At 37.6% G+C, this 20,797-nt stretch overlaps 1 protein-coding gene across 4 annotated transcripts in view; it reads left to right on the forward strand.

Annotated features, from left to right (window-relative positions):
- The window catches only part of SPAG17 (sperm associated antigen 17), a 209,669-nt gene that overhangs the window by 82,109 nt on the left and 106,763 nt on the right, over positions 1 to 20,797 (forward strand). For all 4 annotated transcript variants that reach the window (XR_011438724.1, XM_001500885.5, XM_023641329.2 and 1 more), the window contains 9 exons: positions 1,118 to 1,190; positions 1,404 to 1,516; positions 5,046 to 5,183; positions 5,312 to 5,425; positions 6,031 to 6,181; positions 8,959 to 9,186; positions 9,284 to 9,502; positions 16,150 to 16,211; positions 16,830 to 16,943. Coding sequence is in view for 3 of the 4 variants with exons in the window: in XM_001500885.5 (XP_001500935.1) it covers positions 1,118 to 1,190; positions 1,404 to 1,516; positions 5,046 to 5,183; positions 5,312 to 5,425; positions 6,031 to 6,181; positions 8,959 to 9,186; positions 9,284 to 9,502; positions 16,150 to 16,211; positions 16,830 to 16,943 (1,212 nt within the window). In the remaining variant the exon portion in view is untranslated. The remainder of the gene's footprint in view (positions 1 to 1,117; positions 1,191 to 1,403; positions 1,517 to 5,045; positions 5,184 to 5,311; positions 5,426 to 6,030; positions 6,182 to 8,958; positions 9,187 to 9,283; positions 9,503 to 16,149; positions 16,212 to 16,829; positions 16,944 to 20,797) is intronic.

The raw sequence follows: 20,797 nt of genomic DNA on the forward strand, positions 1-20,797 counted from the left end.
GGCTGAATGATTAACTGAACAGCTTAATTTTCATGTTCACAAAACATATGAAGAAAAAATGGCATAAATTCTTGTAGCAAGGTACCACTTCCTGCTGGGATTTAATGGGTGAGGGTGGGAACGAGGAAAGGCCCCCAGGCCTAGCATTAAAGGGCACCTATGTGGTGGAGGCTTTACGAAGCTTCCCGACTACCTGCCACATTCAGAGCTGATAACAGAACTCACTTTTCAGCCTATCATGCAATAAATAACATCTGGAACAAGGAAGGCTATTGATAAATTCATCACAATGTTTATTTAGCACCTACCATGTGCTAGCACTGTGCAAGGTACTGGCAATATATTAATGAACAAGGCTCAGCCCCTGTCCTCCTCATTGAGATTAACTTTTAAAGGGGATGGCAGTCAAGTCAACAGTGGTTTCAACATAGCATGATGAGTGCTAGGAGAACAGTCAGCTCAGATTGTAGTAGAAGCAGTAAAACATGGCGCCTAACCTGATCTGGAGAGGATCAGCCTGGGTAGGTGCTGTGGTGAAGGCTGAATGTGAATTCCCTAGGGGAAAGCCTGCTGGGGGAAAAGGGACACAGGGATATTCTCAAGAAAGGGGCAAAGACATGCAAAGATATGGAGGTCAAAGGAAAGAAGTGTTACAGCACCAGCGAGGACCATGGGGTAGGTCAGTGCTCCCAGCCGGTACATGCAAAGTGGAGAACAGCAACACGAACTAGAGCTGGAGAGGCGGGAGCAAGAATGTCCTTTGGTGCTGAGTTAAAGAGTTGGGTTTTATCCTGAAGGCGATGCGGAACCATTGAATGATTCTAAGAGGGAGAATGGTGTGATTCTGAGTCACTCAAGGAGGAAAAACTTTTTGGCTCTCGGTAGCTCATCTCCCCATCCTTTTCCTGGCAATTCATCAGTGGGCTCTGTTAGGAAAATCTTAAAAAGTGTCCACACCCATTAACTTCTTTCCTTCCTCAGACAAACCCTTTTATTTGTGGTGTGAACATAATCATACAATCTCAGCATCATGTCAGATCCCTTCACACCAACGTGTGGTGAAAGCATCTCTCAGTTGAATATCTCAGTTGTTTCTTTTTAATTATTCTTCTTTTAGGCTCCACAAGCTGCTGCTCCAACCCCTGGGAAGAAGAAAGCACAAAATGAAGAACGGCAAGCCCCAACATCAGGCATGTATGAAACCCATCGCTGGAGGATCAACACCAGGAGCTGGTGCTCTAGGGAATAATGACTGTCTTTGATATTGCTTGCAGATATGCCTCCACCTACCCATCTTACATTTATTCGTTCATGGTCATAGTTTGAATTTATGGATGAAATTTTGATAGAAGAAATGGAGAACACGTTCTTAATCGAACAATGATATTTTGTATATTTTGCAGTGCCTTTTGTCATCACAACTGAAGCAGACATGAGATATTACAATGATTTGCTGAATCCGATTCCAGAAGAATTCATTTCTGTGCCCCTGATACTGCACTGTATGCTGGAACAGGTAGGCAGATACATTCTGAGGACTTTTTCCCAAATGAGTAAGCTTGAGTCAGTCACTTCATCTCTCTCTGCTTCCGTATTTTTTAAACTATTTTAAAATTACACTTGCAATGCCTGAATGCATTCTCCTTTACAACGATTAGAATATTTTAGATAAAACCCACGTTTGCTTTGATCCTCAGCTTCAATCCCGTTTCTTTTGCTATGTGCTGGAACAGTTTATGTAACATTCCCTCAGGTTTGGGTAGATGTGTCCTTAAAACTCTCTGTGTCTTGTGTTGTTTTCATGGAAGACAAAGAGGAGACAGACAGGTGGATGGGGTGGTTAATGGTCTTTAACTATCTTTAAAATTTCTTTTATACTTGTAGATTTAATCAGATTTTTCTATTTTTGAATCCAATTCTAGTCATTATTCTTTATATAAATATATCTACTTTATTTGCATTTTCAGTATCATATAAAGTTCTTTATTCATTTATGTGCATTTTTAAATTTTCTCTTTGTCTATGTTCCTTTTCTACTACTGATGTTATTTATTTGTGCCATCTCTTTTCTTGATCATATATGTTGATGGTATATCTATTGTATTGGTCTTTTCAAAGAACCATCATTTTGTTTCACTGATCAACTCCTTTTTACTTTTCATTTTATTAATTTCTTCGTTTATCTTTATTATTTCCTTCTTTCTACTTTCCTTGGATTTATTTTGCATTTCATTTTAATTGAAAGCTTACTTCATTTATTTTCAGTCCTTTTTGCTTTACTTAAGGCTATATATTTCCTTTTGAGTATTTCTTTGGCTGTGCCCTGATGCTTTCAATGTATTCAGATCTAAATCTTTTGTTTTAATTTCCACTGTTTATTGTCAATTTCTAATTTTATTGCGTTATGGTCAGTAAATATGGGCAAACAGTAAACATGCATGTCAAAAATGTTTTTCAATTTCCTGGGCTTCCTGTGTGACCTAATGTACATGGTCAATTCTTGTGTGTGTGAAAAGAGTTTGTTATTAATTAACTCATTTAATTCTTAGAACAACTCTATGAGGAATTATTTTTATTCCCTATTTTAAAGATAAGAAAACTGAGACATGAAAAGGTTAAGTAACTTTTCCAAGTAGTAAGTGGAAGAAAATGCTTTTGAGCCTGGTCAATCTGAGTGGAAAAGTATTTTGATGGTATTGTTCCATTGTCGTCTTCTTTCTAATGTTGCTAATGAGAAGTCTGATGTCAATCTGCTACTTTTTCCGTTGTAGGTAATCTATTTTTCCTTTCTGGCAACTTTTAGAGTTTTCTCTTTATAATTGGTAACACAAGGCTATGTCTCAGTATGGCTTTATTTGTTTTATTATTGTCATTAATGGTCTCAGGATTATAATCTTGTTTCTGATCACATTCTGAGTAAAATCAAAATTCTGTATACTGGTCCATAAAGACTAAAAATATGGTTCTGGGCTGTATCTATCATCTCATCTCCTGCCCCCCACCTGACACACACACCACACACGCGCACACACACACACACACACACTTATTAGTCATCATCTAAATAGGCCTTCTGGTTTTTCCTCAAATATGCTACCTCAATTCTACTACAACTTCTCTTCCTAGAGAGTTTTGCTCTTACATGTCTGCCTGGTGGATCCTCCTTGTCATTCAGTCCCCAGTGGAAGTGGTATTCCTTTGATAGGCTTTCTCTGACCACCTGATCTAAAGAAGGCCCATAACAACACAGAGCGCTCTCTACCACGTCACCTTGTTTTATTTTCTTAGTAACAACTGCTCTTTTAAAAGTGTATTTATTTGCTTTGTGCTTCACTTTCCTTCTCTCACTGGAATGTAAGCTCCATGCAAGCAGGGACTTAATCTAGTCTTTCTCATTGCTGTATGCTCAGTGCGCAATAACCACACCTAACCCACAGTAGACATATGCATTTGTTGAACTAAATTATATCTTCAGATATCATTTCTTCTATTGATTTATCCTAATTAGTATTAGATGGATATTGGAATTTCTGGTTTTCCTCCTTGTCTTTTAAATTTTCTTTCAATTTTATCCATTTGGGAGTGCCAGGTTAATTTCCAACTAATTCATTCTTCAGTGGAGTCCAGCCTGCTACTGAAGTTTTGTTTCAGCAATAATGTTTTTAATTCATAAATTCTCTAATTTGTTTTTTAATTCTCTAATTTGTTTTTAACTGTCAATTATTGTTCTTATTTCTTGGATGTAACACATTCCTTTTTTTTTTCAGAACATTTAGTTGTTTATTTTTAAGTCCTTTTCAGACTCTATCATCTCTGTTACCTCTAGTATACATTTTTATGTTTTGTTGACTGCTTTGGTTTTCTACCCAATTAGGTAAGCACACTTATATTTGCCTTTAATTACCCCAGAAGGTTTTGGAAGACCAATAGTTTCATTATATCGATAAATTTTTAAAAGCTCAAAAGCCCTATGGGGTTTGCAGTATCATCGTTTTATTTATTTTAGTCTTTCTTATTGTATTCAACTCAACTCAAAGCAGCAAACATTTATTAACCATGTACTATATTCCAGGCACCAAAGGGGACAGTTCATGAGCTCAGTGCCTGACACTTAGAAGGCACCCAATAACAGATGCATGTTGGCTGAATAAATGCTTAATAATAAGGGGATTAAAAAATTGAAACATAAGAGGAATGGGATGGGATTTTGCAGGTTGGGATGTTAGAGTTTAACATTTCAGGGATGAGATAGTTTTTGAGAAATGCTGTGGAAGCATGTGGAATACCGAGGATGATTGTGAGAGTTAAGGTGGAGAGAAAAACTGTAAATTAGGTGCTATCTTGATTATGTTTCGACTTCTTTTGTTTACCACATAAAATTGAACAAGGCATTTAATCTTTCTAGACCTCACTTTCCCCAAGTAAAGAGACTGTTACCCTTTACTGATCTCACCATCTATAGCTTTTCTATCTCAAAGAAAGAATGAGGACTTGACCTGAAGCCCTGTTCTTCCCACTCAGTAGCCTTGGGCTTGAGCCAGTCACCTAACTTCACTCAACCTAGTTACTTCCTCTGTAAAGTGGAATATGGTATCTACTCCACAATATTGCTGTAAGGCTTAAATGAGATACAGTATGTGAAGATGTCCACACACAGTACTTGGCATGTGGTAGGCACTCACTAAATATTCATTACATCCAAGTTATGTGAGCACAGTTTTGAGTGCTTTGAGAGAAAGAGCAAATCATTGAGAAAAAATTATATTATATCATTATTTTTATTTCTACCATAGTAAATTTTCTTATTTACTATTTGTATTTTGTGTTACCTATTTGTGTTATCAAAAGTATACCTACTTTAATGCATGGATTGTAAACATTTTTCCTTTTATTTTGGTAATCACTGGTAATTACACTGCCACTTTGTGCAATTGCCATACTTTTTAGTGGAAACTGCCTTGATTTTTCTAAAAACAGTGGATGTGCATGAATATCAGTAAAGAGCTGACCATTAAACTGATCCTCCCAACCCTTTATTTCAACAGGTTGTAGCAACTGAAGAAGACCTTGTCCCACCCAGTCTGGTGGAGCCGCCTCCCAGAGCAGATGGGTTGGACCACAGAATTGCAGCTCACATTGTATCCATCCTACCCTCTCTCTGTCTCACGGAGAAGGAGAAAAAGGTTGGATGGGCTGAGATATCAAAGAGTATGCATGCATTGCAGGGCCGGATGGGGAAAAAAAAAGAGTATGCATGCTTAGAAAAAGTATGGATTCTCTCTTTAAATCAATATTATTTCAATTTAAATAGAATCTCCAGGAAATATTTTTGTCTGAAGAAGAAAATGAAAGCAAAGCAGTGCCCAAAGGTCCTCTCCTACTGAACTATCACGACACTCTGGCCCACAAGAAGTATGCACTGAAGGTAATAGTAACCAGGTTACTCGGAGGGTATTTGATGCAAGAAAGTCCATTTGTAATTATTCAACTCAAGAAATCTTAATTAGATAGCTTTACCAATGCTAATTAAAAGTAATGTACAAAATGGATACCTGCTTGCAAAGTGAGATCTCGGAAAATGGAGATGGATAAGGGAGAAATTACGTCAGCAAAGAAAACTTGCCTAATTATGAGGTCTAATGAACCATTAAATTGATTGTCACTACATCAAATTTACATTAAAATGTTATAATTATTTGCTTTAAATATCTGCTAATATGAAAAGCTAGTGGAGGCCAGAAAAGAATCTCAGAAGGGAGAGATGAATATATATGAGACTTCGGCAGTTTGTCGCCGTGAATGAAGAATTTGTCATTTCTTTGCACCAGGAACCTCTGGCAAAGTGAGAACTAGCGTTTTTTTTTTTTGACCTTCAGCAAAATACCAACAGTTTGTCTTCCCCAATTACCATTGATTTCCCCTGTTCCCAAATAATGAGAACGAAAGTATCATGTTTTGCCTTCTCCATATGCATAAGGCACTTGACAGCTTACTTTAATGTCTTCTGTCATGTTGCTCTTTTTTCATCAGGACCCAAAGAATTTCGACCCAGTTCAAATTGAGCAGGAGATGCAGTCCAAGTTGCCACTGTGGGAATTCCTTGAATTCCCTCTGCCCCCGCCATGGAACAGCACTAAACGTCTAGCTACAATTCATGAGCTCATGCACTTTTGTACAAATGGTGAGTACATTGCTTTGTCTTAGCTTAAACTCATTCATTTATGGTCACATGTGCCTCTTAATGTTACACCCCTATTTGCAAAAAGTATTTTGATTAGTGAAAGACCTTTCAGAGACTGAGCTGGGTATTTTGATTGACTGCTATTTTCTTATCTTGAAAAATAATGCCGTTAGCAATAGTTTGATAGGTATGATACATAAGCTTCTTCATTTGATGCACTGGGTTTTCTTTCTACTGTGTTTCCACAGCAAGAATAATCCCCTTCTTCCCTCTTTCTCCTCGCTCAACCCCAACCCCACCTGCCCTCAGTGACATCATTGGAGATGATGTCGTAATCCCTATCCTAGTTTAGAGGACAGATTAGAGGGCCCCCTGTCGGTGCTGTTCTGAGAGTGTGTTGATTCAAGTTAACCTCTCACAATGGGAAGGGCCGTTTTATGCTTTTTGAAGACCGTGGAAGGAGGGGTCATTAAGCGTATTTAAAATCAGCGTCTCATTGCAGAGTTCCCTGGGATTGTGTGATAGAGACAATCATTTCCTAAAACAAAGACTGTGTCCACTTCAGACAGTATCACACATATTCCTACTGATAAGAAGGAATATGAAATTCCATAGATAATGCTATTTGACAAGAAAGCATTGGACCTAGAAAAGAGAAAAGCGTGTACAGATCTTCCTTCTCATTTCATTTCTAACTCTAAGCAAATTACAAAATATTTTTATCTCGAGGTTTTTTTCATTTTAAGTAGGCTTAGTTAAAATTTTTTATACTGTCGTGCCAACACCTCATGGAAATGTGGGGTCCAGCCTCCTGGGCCTGGGTGTGTCACATTTGTCCCAACATCCCTGGGAACACCTGTCCTTTGCCTACATCCTGCCACGCTCCACTTCTCCTTCTGCCTTTTGCTGGGATTCCATCCTCTCTCCACCTCAGTTGGACACATAGCACAGGATTCTTGTTTCTGTTGCTGTCACTGAAGCTTCACACATATTCCACTTACATGTCCCTGCCTACCGCTTGTTCCTCCTGCCTCTCCTTCCTCTTTTCTCTCTCAGTACCTCATACTTAATAGGTCCAAAACCAGACTCTGGATTTTCCTGAAATTTGTCCATTCACAGTCCTCCTTATTTCAGTAAATGGCAACAATTTTCTACCAAAACCATGGAGTCATTGCTGGTTCCTGTTTTTTTCTTACTGTGCCATGACCAGTCCCACCACATCCCTCACTGCCATCCCAGCCCAGTCCACCATCACTTCTCACTTGGACTATTTCAGTAGCTTCCCAATTGGTCTACCTTTTGACCTATAGTCTTTTTGTTGCACAATAACTGGAACGGCCCTTCTGGGATAATAGTCAAATCATGTGCCTTCTCAGCTCAAAACCCTCTAGTGGTCACCCGTTCATTCGGGGTAACATCTAAACTGTTCCTTCTCAGACTTTTTCAGCTCATCGCCTACCAAGCTCTATTGTTTCACTCCACTCTATCTTCATTGGCCTCACTGTGATTCCTTGAACATGTCAATCACACCCCTGCCTCAGGATCTTTGCACTTTCTGTTTCCCCTGCCTTCATCACTTTTCTCCCAGATGTCCATATGGCTTGCTCTCCCACTTCTTTCACATTTCTGCCTAATTGTTCACAGGGGTTTTATCTGGCTACCTTATATAAAATAGAAGCCCCTCCTCAGCCATTATTACTTTTTATCACCTCTCCTAGCTTTATTCTTCTTTTCTTCTCTGATATAGTGTACACTCATCTGTTGACTGTCTGTTTCCAACCGCTGGAGTGGACACTCCATTAGATCGGGAGTTCACTGCTTTGTTCACTGCTGGGGTCCCAGCTTTTATGAGTCACTGACATCTAGTAGGTGCTCAAAAAACATTTGTGAAATAAATGAATGAGCAAACTTTCCCTAAGTCTGTAACTTTTACCTCTTCCCTGTCTCTCTTCTGAATTTCCCCATGTTTTTTCCAAAAGGAACCCTCCTGCTGCCCTCATCTCTGTTGGAGAGAAAGTGGAGGTGACCTCTGAATCATTGATCTACCACAATCATTTCATTTTTCCTCACCAAATTCCATGATTATTTGTTAATGCCTATCTCCTACCCCTCTACTTTGGAGTTCACAAATGCAAGAACCAAATCTTGTCTTTGAATCTTAGGCAGCTATGACAAGGCCTAATACATAGAAAACAAAAATGAGTGAGTGAGTGAACAGATGAATAAATGCTATAAAAGAATAAATACACAGATGCATAGAGTCCATCGAAGGCTGATAACCTTTGAAGTGCAAATTATGGAAAGTACCACACCGATTCATTGCAGGAAAGAGGCCTTTTTTGAGCCTGAAGGAATAGGAAAATCTACTGAATATCACAGCCTATATTAGACACACCTGAATAATTTTTTTTTTAAATTACAACAGCAGAAAAAGGTGCTTTTGTTTAAAAATGATAAGTTTTAAACATACTCCACAGATATGATACCCTGGAAAGTCCATGAGAATTAATCTGGGCACCTAATATTGATTAAGCTATGAAGGAGTTCGAGAGCTTTATCTTGATAAATTATATCTTGATTATTTAACTTTTCTTATTATTAGGTACCTTTGATATTTGTTGCAGAATTGTGGAGCCCATGTTTAAGATCAGGTCAGCACCCATTATGGCGTGACTCCTTTGTCATTCTAGTGGACAACCCCTTGGTTCCCCACTGTCAGCCCTATGCTATGTGGTAATAAGACCATTCTTAGCCTCATGGGTCCTGCTTTCTTACAGAAGTCTTGAGCTGGAATGAAGTAGAACGAGCCTTCAAAGTGTTTACTTTTGAGAGCCTGAAACTCTCTACAGTTGATGAAAAAGGGAAACTAAAGCCTGCTCGGATGATGTATGGGACTGATTGTGAGATGTTCAACATACCATGGGACAACCCTGCCAGATTTGCTAAACAGATAAGGCAACAATACATCACGAAAATGAACACCCAAGAGGTCAAACAGAAAACAGGTATACTGCATGGAGGGAAAAAATGGCATTCTTCCATCTTATGATTCTTGATTTTTTTCTAGTATTTTATCTCATGGATCCTTTTTACACTGACTAGATACTGAAACCAAAGACAGAATTTTGTTTGTGGATCAGAATATGCCAGTGTCTGTGCAAGATGATGAGAGCAGTAAAGAACCTTCAGACCCTAGTCAGGCTGATGCTAGCAATATGCAGCATTCTGACTCGAATAATAAGAAATCCTTAGACCCTGATGATAGAGAGCTGTCAGAGCAGGACAACAGCTTGAAGACTCAGCTCCAATCTGAGCCTTTGGGTAAGTAAATGTGTGTGTGTGTGTATGTGTGTAGTCGCTACTATAGAATGTATAAAACAAAAAATGATTCAAGATTCATTATTTAAATTTAAACACCTCCCTATTTAAATTGAAAAACTGTTTCATATCTAAGTTTATTTGGTTAATTAAACTTTGTTACTGAATGTTGTTATTCAGTAAGTTCTCCTTATTTCAACCTTTGTTTTTCAAAATATCCTAAGGGCTCTTAGTCCATTCTTACCTTAGTAAATGTAGTGCAGTGAACATAATTGAAACCTTCATTGTTAGTATTTCACAACATTATTGTGATTCTATGCAAAAATTATGAAAAATTACTGCAATAACATAATGAGCTGCCCAGTACAGAGCTTAATACACAATCAATGCTCAATGAACATCGATTCCCTTCCTCTACTCCTTGTAGCTCAGATAATTACTCTCATTCTAGAATTTAGCATCTGAAATATTGTTATATTAGGAGGTATAGAAACATAGAAGAATATTAGGCTAAATTTTTATTGTGCTGTCTTACACAATCTCCCGTCTGTGACACAACTATCAGATTAATTACATAAAATACTGCTCTGTTATTTCCCTGCTTATAACCTTCCATGGCTCCCTACTACCTGCAAAATCAAACCCGACTCCTTGGCTGCTTTACGTGCTTCTCCAATAGCACCAAATTACTTTCCCAAGACTCTTTCCGCTTTTTCCATTTTGCCTACTCATCCCATGAACTAGCCAAACAGAATCAGGCCCTGTTTCCTCTACACAGCCTACTCATTTCAATCTCTGCACCTTTCCCCCACAATACCCTCCATGTGGAGTTCTCTTTTTGATTATGATTAGGTTTCTGTGGCACTTCCATGAAGCTTTGTTAGATATGTCCATCTGGAAATGCCTCCCTTAGCATTCCCATGATCATAATTAATCTACTCTTCTTTCATGGCATTAGTTATCATTTCCTACTATTTATTACAATTATCCATATGCCTATAGTAAAGCCTCCATAGTACTATAGCTTCTTAGAGGTCATGAGTATGTTTATCTTAAAAATATTAACCATACATTGGACCATAAAATAAGTCTCAACAAATTTTCACAGGATCAAAACCACTGTGGTATGTTCTCACACCACAGTGAAATTATGGTAGAGATCAATTACAAAAAGATAATGAGAAAACCCCCAAATTTTCAAAACTGACAAATACACTTCTATATAATAGCTAGGTCAAAGAAAAAATCACAATAGAAACTGGCAAATATTTTGAACTGAATGATAATGAAAATACTAAATATCAAAATTTGTAGAATACAGTTAAAGCAAGAGATACTCAGAAGTTTACAACTTGAAATGAATACATTTTTAAAAGAAAACTAAAAATTAATTAGCTAAACATCAACCTCAAGTAGTTAGATAAAGATGAATAAATAAATCCAAATAAAGTAAAAGGAAGAAAATAAGAGAAATTAAAGACAGAAAATATAGATGCAATAAGGAAGAACAAATAATACAAAAACTTGATTATTTGGAAAGACTTTTAAAATTGATAAATATTTTTAACAAGCCAATCACAGAAAAGAGAACCATGAATAACCATATTAGGAATAAAACCATATCCGGAATGAAAATCATCAGGAATAAAGAAATAGACTTCCCTCTGGTCCTACAGAAATTTAAAAGACAGTAAGAGGATATAAACAATATTATTCCACTAAATCTAAAAATGAAATGAGCATATTACTAGAAAAGGAGAACTTACCAACAATGACTCAAGAGAAATAGAAAACCTGAATAGTCTTGTAACCATTTAAATAAATTAAATCAATAATTAAAAATCTTCTCAAATAGGGCATGCCAAGCCCAAATGATCTCATTGACTAGTGATAACAAACACTCCAAAAAGAAATAATTCTAATCTTAACAAAAATTATTCCGAGAAATAAAAAAAGGGTATCCTCCCCTACTCATTTTATGAGGGATAGTACAACAAAAGAAAATTATAAATCAAACTCATTCATGAACACAGATGCAAAAATCCTAAATAAAACATAAGTAAACTAGGGGCCAGCCCCTTCACATAGCAGTTAAGTTGCACATTCCGCTTTGTCGGCCCAGGGTTCACCAGTTCAGATCCCTGGCACAGACCTACACACTGCTTATCAAGCCATGCTGTGGTGGCATCCCACATATAAAATAGAGGGAGATGCGCACTTATGTTAGCTCAGGGCCAGTCTTCCTCAGAAAAAAGAGGAGGATTGGCAGTGGATGGGCTAATCTTCCTCAAAAAAAGGAAAAAAGTAAACTGATCTAGCAATATATAAAATGATAAGAATACATCACAAAAAAGTCGTTTTTGTAACAGGAATAGAAGATAAAAACATATTCTAAAAATCAATATAATGTATCAATTATCACATTAATGAGAAAAATATGACATAATCATCTCAGATGCAGAAAAATCACCTAAAATTCTATAGCAATTTATGAATAAAAGATAGCAAGCTAGCAATAGAAGGAAAATTCCTCTACCATATAAAGGTTATTTTTAAATTACTACAATGGACATTATATATCAATATGAGAAGTTTAAAATTTCCCTTGAGATCAGGAGGCTATCCACTAGAAACACTTGTATTCAATATTACATTGGAGATGCTAGCCAACTCAGTAAGACAAGAAAAAGAGAGAACAGTATAAAGTTTTAAAAGGAAGAAACAAAACTGCTATTATTTGTAAATATTGTGCGTGTACAAAACCCAAAATAATCCACACACAAAAAATCAGGATGGATATGAAAGTTTAATAAGGAAGTTGTGATTATGAAAAGACACATAAAAGATGTCTGGAGTGCTAGGACTTTTCTTTATTATTATTCATTGTACCAAGAATTTATATTCTATGCACTCTTCTGTATGTGTTCTACTTCAAAATTTTTAAGAGCATAAAAAAAAATAAGTGGTCAGTGCCGCCAGAGAACAGGTGTTAAGTCAGTATTGACTGAACTGTCATCTTACCATTTTCATTTATCTAGATGAGGGTAGAAGAGTAAGTCATCGATGGAGTGGAATTAGGGAGAATCTGCTTTCCTATTAGTAGAGAGATAAGTGAAGATGAGGAGGATAGAGGAGGGAAGGAGATAACATTTGTTTAATATTGCCCTGCTATATTCCAAGCACTATGCTAAGATGTTTTACATATGTTAACTAAAACTTTATATAAACATCAAGCTATGAGAAAGATACTATTATCCCAGTTCGAAGGATGAGGAAATGAAGGCTCAGAAGGGTTAAGTAACTTGTACAACCACATATATGTAGGAAGTTAGGATTCCAACACAGGACTATCCAGCTTCAAACCAATGCTTCCTCCACTGTTCTTGTGGCTTACTCACTTCCAGAAGTTCCTTGTGATGTGTCTAATGGTTTAGCCACATTTATAGTCTCTTCTTCATGCTGTTACTTAATCTTGATTTTGTTGCCTTTGGATCTTCCTTCCTTCCTTCCCAATAGGGTCGGTTTCCTACTTCTCTGTTCTAAATATTCTTACCTAATAGCCTAACTCACAAAAAATTAAGCCAAATAAATTAACCTGGGATGTTATGGCATTACTGCATCCTTTGGGAATATAAACATATAACGAAGTCACTTTCAGTTAATATGGAGCCAGAATAAGCCAGGAGAGATATAAGGCCTGAGGGTTTTTTGTTTTGTTTTGTCTTATTTTTTTCTTTAGAGCAATTGGTGTATAATTTTCCTCGGGCAACTTATGCCACCTGGTGGTCAAACCACATAAATTGGCATTCTGGATCCTGGTGGAAATAGATACTTAGAGCACCTCCAGTTGGGGCTGAAAATGCTCTAATGGATAGTGTATCCCAGAGGCTGAGCAATCTTGAGAGCTGAACCCATGACCTGTAAGGGATTCTACATGGTGTATGTTGGCCCACATCAAGGAACTGTTACATGTGAATGGAAGAGGGCAGCTGAGCCTCGGTGCCTTGCTGTGGCTGTTGTGTGTGAGCGAAGTTTTTGTTGTTGTTGTTGATCTTGCGTTTTCCCCCTAACTCTGAATCACACTTCTAAAGCAGCCACTTTAAATCTCTTTAGACAAAGCAGAGATTGCTCATGTATTTCCTGCACAACCATCTTAGCATCAAATACATAGAAAAGCCTGTTTCTGGACATGAAGGCCTGAATATTTGTGCTTTTCTTAACCAAACACTGGATTTCCATCTGAGACTGTTTTTGAACTTGACAGGTCCTATTGGATATTTATGAAAAACCTGAGAGTTGATAACCATGAGGCTATAGGTTTAGATGTGCCCTTTATGCTTGTTGGGTGTTTTTTTAATAAAGTAACTGCTTTGCAGAGGGATCTTGTTATCTCTAAAGTAAAACAGATTAGGAAAGCTGTTTTTCAAAGGGATGGGAACGCATCCATTTCCAGATGTGTCAAAAACTACTGAATCACACTGTCAAAGGATTATGCAGTTGAAGGCAGAAATCAGAAAGAAAGAAAAAATGAGTTTTACTCTACTATTAAATAAAGAGTTCAGATTAGTTTTAGAATGTTCTTTCTTTTGACAAAATAGCTGATGCACAATTATTTAAGAACATATTTTCTAAACTGGAGACTTTTTCTCCTGGATCCTCAAGACACAGGAGGGAATATCAAATCTCCCGGAAATCTGGCAGACCACAGAATAGAATAATTTTTATTCCACAGATTTCATATCAATTGCTCCAAGGACACATGGGACATCATGGACTATTTAGAGTTATAGTTGGCCTGAGTTTTCTCTTGAGTAGATGTATTTATATAAATACTGAACTGAATTGACTTTATAGTTTTTCTCTAAATCAAAATGGAACATTCATGCTGTCACCTTCACCAGCCCAAAGCAAGATGGAACTAGTAGCGAAAATGTAAGTAGTTATGCTCCTAAAAGAAAGAAAAACATTGGCTTATTCTTGGCATGCATAATTAACTACTCCCTCTAGAAGCCCGGATATGGTTCTTTGCTACAAAATGAAAAGTTAAATCTTATGCTTACCTCAAAATAAGCTTTTGTTGTAGGGTTTCTTCCACATTTCTGTTCTCTATATATGGCTCTATATACATTTCCAGTTTCAATATGTGATGTAGATTGCCTCATTCCGTCAGGAAAAAAAAATATTTACTGAGTTCCTACTACGTGCTGGGTGCTCAGTGTACAGTTAGGGAAAATAAGATAAAGTTCTTATTCTCCAGGAATTCACATTCAGGATGGAGAGACAGACACAAACAAATAAATATTGTCAGTCACTGATAAATGCTGTGATTGAAAATAAAGCAGGGGGCTCTTGAGGAGGTGACATTTGAGCAACAATAGGAATGAAGTAAGGATTTGCAACAGGTAAATATCTAAAAGCAAAGCATGCCAGGCAAGGAGAAAAGCAAGTACAAAAACTTTAAGACCCAGCAAGCAAGCCAGTGAGTCTGGAGTGGAATGAGCAAGGGAGAATGAAAGAGATGTATTGGAAGAGTTTCATATGTATGACTTTGCAGGGATTAATTTGCTATTATTCAAGGGTAATAAAAAGTCAGGTTGGCTCAGTTATTCAGCAGGTCGCAAATAAGTTACCCCAAGACTCATCCTCCACTCCATTTCTTTGGTTGAATTTGCAATATGCTATATGTTTCATCCATTTCTTTATTAGAGACTCATGATCACAAGAGCATATTACAAATTCTGAGACATTCACAGTAAAGATGTTTGTTTATCCATGTTAAACTTATTTATCATGGAACTCTTCTTTTTCTATGCACCATTTGTTAACTTTAGGAACTACTAAAGCATGTGATGCAGAAATTAACAGCATGAATCTGTTCCCTCTCTGTCCATTCATATAGCTGTTTGCTCCGTAGCCAAGGATGATATCGTGATCCCAATCATCACATAAGTATACTCTTTGGTCACAAGGACAGCTAGTATGCATGACTCATGTTGGTCTATGGTATGGTGCTGTGGGCCCACTCATTTATTCATTTATTCATTTATTCATTTAACTAACTTTTGTTAAACTCCTTCTATAAATCTGCAGGTGCTCATTAAATGGTTTTTAAATTAATGAAAGATTAACGTATGGAAGAAGAGCCCTGCAGGATGTGAAATAGAATCATTTTCTAATAGGCGGTGTAGTCATCTGGTAGTTCTCCTTTCCACACATCCCCTGCCACCTGACCTAATCTGTCACCCACAAAATGTGACCCACGGAAGTTCAAAAAGGTTTTATGATCATTGCCAGCAGGATAAGGCAAACAGTTGATATGGTTTAATCAGTAAATATTTGCCACTTGTAAAGGTAAAGGTGCACTGTTAGACGTAAGTGATAAAGCCTGATGGCAGCATATCTGATGGGATTAAGGAATGTATCATCTAGGAAGCGGGCTTCTTTTCAAAGTGTTTAATGTGACTTTTCTAGGTAGGCACTGATTTAGAATTATTGACACAAACACCTTTTTGGAGCCATGAAACATGCCTTTCAGGAATTACCTTTTCAGCACAGAAACATAGATCATACGGGTAACAAAAAGGCACAGCGCTGACAAAGGCAAGAACAAAGGGCCAACACAACTGGATGTTGGTGTCTTTGATTTACAGAGCAGACCACGGGCAATGAGATCAAAGATGAAGCAGTCACAAATGTTGATCCTCCTGAAAAGGTAAGGAATTATTTCCCTAATAGTGTAGATACAAGCAAAATGATCTGAGAAAACTGTGACCCAGAGTGACACACTAAATAAGTAAATACATACATACATACATACGTACATGCGTACGTACATACATACATATAAGGAGATGCTTAGCAGGAGAATGCTAATGCTAGAGGAGAGGGATTATTCAGACATCCCAGACCAGCTCCAGCTGGAGAGAAAGGAGTTAATTTCGCTAGCCGGCTTAAGCAAAACTTCCAAGCTGCATGCTCCTCTCTAGACAGTGTGGCTTGGCAACCTCACAAACACCTGCTGACCATACAGCCATGTAGAGCTAATGCTGGCTTGAAGTGAGTTCAGAAAACCTGCCTATAATTGCTAACAGGACTCAGAAGAGTATAACCTAACAATAAAAATATTTAGATTATGTTGCCCATAAAAAAAAAAAGTCAAAGGCGTACTCTTTCTGGCAGCAGTTCTCCTAAAATGTTGCCATATGGATTTATACATATGCAGATTTCCCCAATTAGATGGAGTGCATGCTGCCTCGTTGATGGAGTCCAAGAGGGCTCCATTCAGACTTAAACAAATTAAAGCTGAGATTGTATTCCTATGATTTTTTAGAAATCCAAGAAGATGACCGTGGAAGCAGAGTTGGAGGACATAAAGAAAACAGAGCAACGCAGCCTAATGGATTGGAGTTTCACTGAACATTTTAAACCGAAAGTTCTACTGCAGGTATTAACGGCCTGTGAGTCTCCGGGAGACGGTCGGAGAGGCCTGGAGAGTCATGCTGTGCTTTAGAACAGTTCACTTCTAGGTCACTCTCTCAGATCTAGTTCAGATCAATATTCCCATTTACTTCAGCTATAAAACGAGTCTATTCCCAGATTGAGCTATGCATGCCCAGGGAATCTCCAAAATAGTTTAAAACACACTTTCCAAAAGGATGTGTTTATAAAACCTTTTAAGAAAAAAAAAATGTTCATGACTGCTGCACATATTTTCTAAAAAAAAAAAAAAGTAAGACGTTATTGGGAAGCACCTTCGTTTTTTCCCATATTGCCTGTCAGTTTTATTCAGTTTTCACCACATATCAAAATATGTTCTGATGCAGTTAAACAGGTCAATGGAACCTGTGATAGCTAACATTTACTGAGCACTTACCATATGCTAAGCAATGACTAATATGTGTATTAGCTCATTTAGTCTTTGCAATAATCCTATGAAGTAGAGACTATTTGAATAGTAGGAAACTGAGGCACCTTGACCAATAGTAACTTTTGCCCAAGGTCACGTGGCTGGTAAGTGAGAGAAGCGGGATATGAACCCAAGAAACCTGGCCCCAGACTTGTGCTCTTAACCACCGTGCAAAAGTCATCCTGCAGCTAACTCCTTTTGTTGCATTTACATTTTACACAAAAACCCATACTCTTTTTTGTTTTATCTTCTTAATTTCGATTTTACTTTTATCAAAGTTTTACATCTACATATTTTTAAAGCCAGAAAGTTCTATAAAGTCTTATGAAAAATAGCAGCTCCCTCCCACTCTCATGCCTAAATTCCCAGAGGTAAAAATCTTCAAGGCATTCGCCTGTTTCTTTTGTTATTTACCTCAGCTATCTCTAAAGAACCAGGATATTTTGTTTAGTTTTAGTTTCAGTTTTGAGCATCTTCATCAGTTGACTCCCTCTTGAGAAAATAGCTCTGCCCACCCCCATCTAAAACACACACACGTGTGCACGTGCACACTCACTCATACACTCCCACACTCCCACTAGCAGTTCTCTGGCACTGTTAACTCTAATATAATTTTTGGTTAGATCAATATTCAATATTTACTTTATTTCAACTGTATAAATGTTACAGCTGCACTGTATAGTATTCTAGGATTGCATTTCCTTTTTTGACACTATTTTTGTCTTCCCTGGAATTCATTTTCCCCTTTTTTTCATCTGTTTGGTTTACTATGCCTTTATCATTACTCATCCCCAAACCCTCTACCAAAGAGTAAATCTCCTCTTAATACATTCAAACCTAACATGTATTCTATCAGTTTTATTATCTAGGTGATGTCTCTCCCGTATGCTCTGAACTCCTGCTTGCCCTCTAGGCTGCTGCACAGCTGTCATCCTGGGATCACCCTTTACAATCATCCTGGCCACATCCTTTGCCTTCTCTTTCCAGTTAAATACTCTGTTTGCTGAACCCATGTCTTCTGTCTTGGGTTACTCTCTGTTTGTAGGGGACCGTCTCTTTCAGGAGGCTCCTGAATTAAGATACGTCAGGCAAATTTTTGAGGCATTGGATGTTTGAAAATATCTTAATTCTACCCTTACATTTGACTGACGGTTTGGATTTACATAAAATGCTAAGTTAAAAAGCATTTCCCCTCAAAACTTTGAAGGCATTCCTCAATAGTCTTCTAGCTTCTTGGATTGTCCTTGAGAAGAAACAAAGAAATTCTGCTTCCTGATCAATTGTTTGAGTCTGTTTTTTTCTTCTCTCTGAAAGATTTCAAGATCTTCAAGTTGCTCCAATGTTCTGGATTTCCTGTTGACGAGCCTTGGTGTGGTTCTATTTCCTAGTATTGTACTGGTGAGCCCAGCACAATCCAGAAATTCCTGTCTTTATATTTGGGAAATGTTCTACAATTATTGCTTTGATAATCGTCTCTCCTCTGTTTTCTCTATTCTTTCTTCTTGAAACTCCTATTATTCTAATCTTAGACTTCCTGGACTGAACTTCCAATTTACTTATCTCTTCTCTCCTAGTTTCAACACTTTGTCTTTTTATTCTAGAAATATGGCTCAGCTTTCATCCAATTCTTCTATTTCTGTTACCGACATTTTAGTTTCCTAAAGTTCTATTTACGATTTCAAGTTACCTTTTTATAGCATCCTGTTCACATTCCCAGATACCGTATCTTCTCTTATCTCTATGAGACTATTAAAGTCCTTTGAAGTCTTAGTATCTTTTCCCTCCCTTGTCTCTTTTTCCTTAAGTTTTCTTTTTTTTTTGTCTCCATTTTTCATATTAGAGAGTAATCTCTAAGGATATTTACTTCTTTGCTCATATTAGTAATGAGACGCTAAAACTATGATGGGAAGTGCTATATGAGGTCAGGGCAAGGGGGAGTTGTCAATAACAGCTACTAAAATGTTGCCTTTGTCTCCTCTCCTGTGGCCTTCAACTTTGTGATATTAAAAACTAACAATTTTACTGTTCTTTTAGTAGGATGTTATGGAGCACATATGTTTAATCCTCCCTTTTTAACTGGAAGCTCATTTCAGACTTTTTTTTTTTTTTGAGGAAGATTAGCCCTGAGCTAGCTACTGCCAATCCTCCTCTTTTACTGAGGAAGACTGGCCCTGAGCTAACATCCGTGCCCATCTTCCACTACATTATTCGTGGGATGCCTACCACAGCATGGCTTTTGCCAAGTGGTGCCATGTCTGCACTCAGGATCCGAACCGGCGAACACTGGGCCACCAAGAAGCAAATGTGCGAACCTAACTGCTGTGCCACCGGGCAGGCACCTCAGACTTTATTTCAATTTGCCTCTGTCCTCACCATTCCATGAAGCTGCACTTTGCAAGATCACTGATAACTGTCCTGCCAAATCTAGTGTACACTTACCTTTCTTCATCTACCTTGACCTTTTAACAGCAACACAGAGTTGATCACTTCTCCATGAAACACTCTCCACTCTTGGCTTCCAAGACACCGTACCTTCCCCAGTGCTCCATCTGGAATTTTGTTGAATATTTCTCCTCCGCCCAACATCTGAATATTGAAGTGCCTCAAGGCTAAGCCCTGAACCATCTTCTCTCCTCTATAAACACTATCTTTTAATGATTTCATCTATTATATACTCCTGGATTTTTATCTTCCAAATTATCTCTCTCTTGAGCTCCACGCTAGTATAGCTAACTCCAAATTCCACTTGAATTTCTGACAGGCATCTCAAATTTAGTGTCCCACATGAAGCTCATAATTTTCCCACCTAAGCATGTTTCTTCCCTCATCCATCTCAGCAAATGTCACTGTGACGCCAAAAAACCAAGGGTCATCCTTTATTTCAGCCTTTCCTTTGTCCTTATGTCTGATCCATCAACAAGTTTTGAGGGGTATACTTCAAAATATGCCCTCACGCTCTTCACCATCTCCGCTGTTGCTACTTTAATCCAACTACCATCCTCTCGTTCTCCTGGAATATCCTCCCAATCATCAAGCTGCTTCTGCTCTTGCCTGCTCCAGTCTGTTCTCTGCATATCATTGTTCCATCAATTTCATCTTCTTAGAACACCTCTCTGAACTCCAGAATGATCTATAAAAGTCTTAATCAGATTTTAGAGGAAAATCTTGTCTCTCTTGTTCAATTTTGTTTTCATAGAACCTACAGTGCCTGACACACAGTAGGTGTTTATTTTTAATGAAATAATTAACTAATAATGATACCAACAATATTAACATGCAAGAATAAATAAAAACCAAGTAGTGAAAAAGGAGAAAGATATTATATGAAAACTTATCAAACATCTATTGAAAGCAACTGTAGCTCTGAGAAACTTGGTGCTGTGTGTCCGAGC

The sequence above is a fragment of the Equus caballus genome, chromosome 5 (assembly GCF_041296265.1).
Source record: "Equus caballus isolate H_3958 breed thoroughbred chromosome 5, TB-T2T, whole genome shotgun sequence".
In the NCBI taxonomy this organism is placed as follows: Eukaryota; Metazoa; Chordata; class Mammalia; order Perissodactyla; family Equidae; genus Equus; species Equus caballus.